This window comes from Leucoraja erinacea, unplaced genomic scaffold (assembly GCF_028641065.1).
Source record: "Leucoraja erinacea ecotype New England unplaced genomic scaffold, Leri_hhj_1 Leri_642S, whole genome shotgun sequence".
NCBI lineage: Eukaryota > Metazoa > Chordata > Chondrichthyes > Rajiformes > Rajidae > Leucoraja > Leucoraja erinaceus.
Genome location: NW_026576556.1, coordinates 26520 through 33189, shown reverse-complemented (window position 1 = coordinate 33189; position 6670 = coordinate 26520). Strand labels below are relative to the sequence as shown.

The 6670-nt window shown below is 45.7% G+C and overlaps 1 protein-coding gene across 1 annotated transcript; it reads left to right on the top strand.

Moving 5' to 3' along the window:
• Positions 1–5627: 5627 nt before the first annotated feature.
• LOC129694379 (histone H1A-like) lies at positions 5628–6227 on the top strand. Its single transcript, XM_055631077.1, has one exon. The coding sequence runs from the start codon at positions 5628–5630 to the stop codon at positions 6225–6227; it is 600 nt and encodes a 199-aa protein (XP_055487052.1).
• The last annotated feature ends 443 nt before the right edge of the window (positions 6228–6670 follow it).

Genomic DNA, 6670 nt, shown 5'->3' with positions numbered 1-6670 from the left:
CCAGTGGATGTGTTGTATCTGGACTTTCAGACGGCTTTCGACAAGGTCCCACATAACAGATTAGTAATCAAATTTAAAGCTATTGGTGGTTCAGTATTGATGCGGATAGAGAACTGGCTGGCAGACAGGAAGCAAAGAGTAGTAGTAAACGGGTCCTTTTCACAATGGCAGGCAGTGAGTAGTGGGGTACCGCAAGGCTCAGTGCTGGGACCCCAGCTATTTACAATATATATTAATGATCTGGATAAGGGGATTGAATGTAACATCTCCAAGTTTGTGGATGACACGAAGCTGGGGGGCAGTGTTAGCTGTGAGGAGGATGCTAGGAGGCTGCAAGGTGACTTGGATAGGTTGGGTGAGTGGGCAAATGCATGGCAGATGTAGTATAATGTGGATAAATGTGAGGTTATCCACTGGTGGCAAAAACAGGAAAGTAGACTATTATCTGAATGGTAGCCGATTAGGAAAAGGGGAGATGCAACGAGACCTGGGTGTCATGGTACTGAGTCATTGAAAGTAGGCATGCAGGTGCAGCAGGCAGTGAAGAAAGCGAATGGTATGTTAGCATTCAGAGCACAATGATTTGAGTATAAGAGCAGGGAGGTTCTACTGCAGTTGTACAGGGTATTGGTGGGACCACACCTGGAATATTGCTACAGTTTTGGTCTCCTAATCTGAGGAAATACATTCTTGCCATAGAGGGAGTACAGAGAAGGTTCACCAGACTGATTCATGGGATGGCAGGACTTTCATAGAAAGAAAGACTGGATAGACTCGGTTTCTACTCGCTAGAATTTAGAAGATTGAGGGGGGATCTTATAGAAACTTACAAAATTCTTAAGGGTTGGACAGGCTAGAGGCAGGAAGATTAGTCCCGATGTTGGGGAATTCAAGAACAAGGGGCCACAGTTTAAGGATAAGGGGGAAGTATTTTAGGGCCGAGATGAGAAAATCATTTTTTACACAGAGAGTGGTGAATCTTTGGAATTCTCTGCCACAGAAGGTTGTTAAGGCCAGTTCATTGGCTATATTTAAGAGGGAGTTAGATGTGGCCCTTGTGGCTAAAGGGATCAGGGGGTATAGAGTGAAGGCGGGTACAGGGTACTGAGTTGGATGATCAGCCATGATCATATTGAATGGCGGTGCAGGCTCGAAGGGCCGAATGGCCTACTTCTACACCTATTTTCTATGTTTCAGATTTAATATTGTGTTTCCCCATTTTCGTTCCGTTGTTCGGGTCCCCCCGGTGGTAGCTGTGGAATTCCTGCCGCTGGAAAACCACGGATCACCACGGAAAGCTTATCATTTCTGACTCCGTATGTATATTTCTGTCAACACATTTAATGCCTATTCAGAGACGATTACTGTGGACAAGATAGGTACGTGTTTGCTGCTGCTGCTGGACGTTCAATTGCTGTGGTGAGTATGGGGTGCAGCGAGCATCCCCAGCCCCACTGGTCTGATTACCACTACAACTCGCGACGTCAATTAGTTCACAAAACAACGATATAGTAGAAACAAGGAACTTCAGGTGTTGTTTTACTCAGCGGGTCGGGTAGTATCTCAGGAGAACACGGATCTACAAAATAGTGACCCGTCAATAATCTGCAGCATTGACACCTTGACCATCCATCGCCGCTAATGAGCGCTCAAAATCTTGTTTCATTTTGTTCCCAGTTTAAATACATTTGGTGAACGATTTTCCCTTAGGGTGTGTGAAGTGAAAACTCAGTTATATATAGGAAGGAACTGCTGATGCTGGTTTACACTAAAGATAGACACGAAAAGCTGGAGTGACTCAGCGGGTCAGACTGCATCTCTGAAGAAAAGGAATAACAGGTATATATATATATATATAATACCTGAGCGAAGTTGGATCACTCGGCCCATCAAATCTGCGCCATTCAATCATGGCTTATCTATCTTTCTCTCCTAACACAATTCTCCTGCCGTCTCACCATAACCTCTGACATAGAAACATAGAAAATAGGCGAAAAGGACCCGTTTACTCCTTCTCTTTGCTTCGTGTCTGCCAGCCAGTTCTCTATCCACATCATTACTGAACCCCCAATGCCGTGTGCTTTAAGTTTGTATACTAATCTCTTATGTGGAACCTTGTCGAAAGCCTTCTGAAAGTCCAGATATAACACATCCACTGGTTCTCTCTTATCCACTCTACTAGTTACATCCTCGAAAAACTCTATAAGATTCGTCAGACATGATTTACCTTTCATAAATTCATGCTGACTTTGTCCAATGATTTCACCACTTTCCAAATGTGCTGCTATCCAATCTTTAATAACTGATTCTACTTGTTTCCCCACTGCCGACGTTAGTCTAACTGGTCTGTAATTCCCCGTTTTCTCTCTCCCTCCCTTTTTAAAAAAAGTGGGGTTACATTAGCTATCCTCCAATCATATAACCATACAACAATTACAGCACAGAAACAGGCCATCTCGGCCCTACAAGTCCTTGCTGAACAACTTTTTTCCCTTAGTCCCAGCTGCCTGCACTCATACCATAACCCTCCATTCCCTTCTCATCCATATGCCTATCCAATTTATTTTTAAATGATACCAACGAACCTGCCTCCACTACTTCCACTGGAAGTTCATTCCACACCGCTACCACTTTCTGAGTAAAGAAGTTCCCCCTCATGTTACCCCTAAACTTCTGTCCCTTAATTCTGAAGTCATGTCCTCTTGTTTGAATCTTCCCTATTCTCAAAGGGAAAAGCTGATCCACATCAACTCTGTCTATCCCTCTCATCATTTTAAAGACCTCTATCGAGTCCCCCCTTAACCTTCTGCGCTCCAGAGAATAAAGACCTAATTTATTCAACCTTTCTCTGTAACTTAGTTGTTGAAACCCAGTCAACATTCTAGTAAATGTCATCTGTACTCTCTCTATTTTGTTGCCATCCTTCCTATAATTGGGCGACCAAAATTGTACACCATACTCCAGATTTGGTCTCACCAATGCCTTGTACAATTTTAACATTACATCCCAGCTTCTATACTCAGGAACTACTCCAGAATTTAAAGAGTTTTGAAAAATTATCGCTAATGCATCCACTATTTCTTGGGCTACTTCCTTAAGTACTCTGGGATGCAGCCTATCTGGCCCTGGGGATTTATCGGCCTTTAATCCATTCAATTTACCCAACACCACTTCCAGGCTAACCTGGATTTCACTCAGTTCCTCCATTTCATTTGACCCCCGGTCCCCTGCTATTTCCGGCAGATTATTTATGTCTTCCTTAGTGAAGACAGAACCAAAGTAGTTATTCAATTGGTCTGCCATGTCCTTGTTCCCCATGATCAATTCACCTATTTCTGACTGCAAGGGACCTACATTTGTTTTAATTAATATTTTTCTCTTCACATATCTATAAAAACTTTTGCAGTCAGTTTTTATGTTCCCTGCCAGTTTTCTTTCATAATCTATTTTCCCTTTCATAATTAAGCCCTTTGTCCTCCTCTGCTGGGCTCTGAATTTCTCCCAGTCCTCTGGTAGGCTGCTTTTTCTGGCTAATTTGTATGCTTCATCTTTTGTTTTGATACTGTCCCTGATTTCCCTTGTTATTCACGGATGCACAACCTTCCCTGATTTATTTTTTTGCCAAACTGGGATGAACAATTTTTTGTCATTAAGAATCAATTGCCAGCCTATCTTGGCCAATTCGCGTCTCAAACCCTCAAAGTTACCTTTCTTTAAGTTCAGGACCCTTGTTTCTAAATTAACTATGTCACTCTCCATCCTAATGAAGAACTCAACCATATTATGGTCACTCTTGTCCAAGGGGCCACGCACAGCAAGACTGCTAACTAACCCTTCCTCATTACTCAATATCCAATCTAGAATAGCCTGCTTTCTCGTTGGTTCCTCTACATGTTGGTTTAGAAAACTATCCCACATACATTCCAAGAAATCCACTTCCTCAGCTCCCTTGCCAATTTGATTCATCCAATCTATATATAGATTGAAGTCACCCATTATAACTGTTTTACCTTTGTTGCACGCATTTCTAATTTCCTGTTTGATGCCATCCCCAACTCCACTCCTACTGTTAGGTGGCCTGTACACAACTCCCACTAGCATTTTCTGCCCCTTAGTGTTTTGCAGCTCTACCCATATCGATTCCACATCCTCCAAGCTAATGATCTTCCTTTCTATTGCGTTAATCTGCTCTCTAACCAGCAACGCTACCCCACCTCCTTTCCCTTTCTGTCTATCCCTCCTAAATATTGATTATCCCCGAATGTTCAGCTCCCAGCCTTGGTCACCCTGGAGCCATGTCTCCGTGATCCCAACTATATCATAGTCGTTAATAGCTATCTGCACATTCAACTCATCCACCTTATTACGAATCTACTGACACCCGTAATAATAGAAGTAACACCTTCTACTGACACCCGTAATAATCAAGAATCTATCTTTGCCTTAAACATATCCACTGACTTTGCCTTCCATAGCCTTCTGTGGCAAAGTATTCCACAGATTCATCACCCTCTGACTAAATCAATTCCTCATCATCTCCTTCCTAAAATAACGTCCTTTAATTCTGAGGCTGTAGTCCTTGACTCTCCCACTAGTGGAAATATCCTCCCCACATCAACTCTATCCAAGCCTTTCACTATTCTGTGCGTTTCAACGAGGTACCCGCTCATTCTAGGCCCAGTGCAGTCAAATGTTCATCATATGTTAACCTACTTATTCCAGGGATCATTCTTGTAAACCCCCTCTAGACCCTCTTCCACCGAATCCGCGATGACCAGCGATCCCCGTACACTAGCACTATGCAACACCCTAAGGACCATTTACAATTTGTGGAAGCCAAATTAACCTCAAACCTGTATGTCTTTGGATGGTGGGAGGAAACTGGGGCACCTGCGGAAACCCCACGCGGTCACAGGGTGCACGTTCCCTGTACAAAGTGTACAGACAACACCTGAAGTCAGGATCGAACACGGGTCTCTGGCGTTGTAAGGCAGCAACCCTACCGTGCCGCCCTTATAAAGACAACCCTTATACAGGCAACCCACGATTCAGTAACTCATGCATCGAAACAGCTCACGGTTTACATGGACAACGTGCTAACTCCACGAAGACAGCGCCCAAGGTCAGGATCGATCGATCCAGGCTCTGGTGCTGTGAGGCAGCAGCTCTTCTGCTGTGTCGTATCTCATTATATGTGAGCGGGAAGCAAGCAGTTTTACGTGCTCCAATTCTTTTCTCATCGACTTTCACGAATGGGGAAATGGGCTTTATTTTGTGCGATGACTGCATTGAAACTTCGAGGTTGTCAATGAGGGGAAAGGAGTGGGGAGTTAATCATGAACGTGAAGGTACACAAAAAAGCTGGAGAAACTCAGCGGGTGCAGCAGCATCTATGGAGCGAAGGAAATAGGCAACGTTTCGGGCCGAAACCCTTCTTCAGACGTGAAGTGAACCTTATCATGAACGTGGTTGAGTAGCGTTAGGAGCAGCGGATTGGCCAGCTCCACTTGGGTTGTGGGCGTGGCCCAGTCGATTGTCTCTCCCCTGTCCGCATTTCACTTTTATAAACCATGGTCCTGCACAGAGCTGCCACTTCTGTAGTGGTGTCCATCAGCTAGAAGGTGAGGATGGCCGAGACCGCTCTTGCCAAGGCGGATGTCCCCTTTCCTGTCCCTCCCGATCTCGCCGGTGGCCCCGTTCCCTCGCCCCCTCCGCCTCCACCGCTCGCTGCCACCAAGAAGAAAGCGGCCTATCGGCGGCAGAAGGGCACAGCAGCTGCCGTGGCCGAGCAGGTCATGGAGGTGGTGGCCGCCACCAAGGAACGTCAGTCTCTCAAACTGGGCATTGTAAAGAAAACCATCTCGGTGGCCGGCTATGGGGCGGACAAGGCCGGCGCCCAGCCCAATCAGTCGCGCGGCGCGTTAGCAAACAAGAACGTTCCAGCAGATGACGGCACCGGCACTTCCTCGGCCGTTCACCGCCCGGAGCGGGATCCGGAGAGCGGTGAGCAGGGAGAAGCCAAAGATCGGAGTAAAAGAATCGCTAAGAGAAAAACACCTGCAGGGAAAGTGGGCCAGAGGAGAGCGGCAGCTGCCAAACCTGCCGCCAAGAAAAATGCTAAGAAGCGGGTGGACAAAAGTCCCCGCAAGCACAAGCCAGCGAAGAAAGTGTCCAAACCTGTCTCCAGAACTGGAGGGCGCCAACGACACGTAACCAGGAAGAGATAGACCGAACCCGAACACCAAAAAGGCTCTTTTTAGAGCCACCCATGCATTTTCATCGGGAGGAGCTACTGCAACCATATAACAATTACAGCACGGAAACAGGCCATCTCGGCCCTACAAGTCCATGCCGAACAAATTTTTTTCCCCTTAGTCCCACCTGCCTGCACTCGTACCATAACCCTCCATTCCCTTCTCATCCATATGCCTATCCAATTTATTTTTAAATGATACCAATGAACCTGCCTCCACCACTTCCACTGGGAGCTCATTCCACACCGCTACCACTCTCTGCGTAAAGAAGTCCCCCCTCATATTACCCCTAAACTTCTGTCTGCAAATAGGAATATTTAAAAACATATTCTCAGATGACTGAGGAGGTAGAGACTGGGACTATCCCATCGTTTAAGAACAATCGGTACATGGATAGGACAGGTTTGGAGGGATAT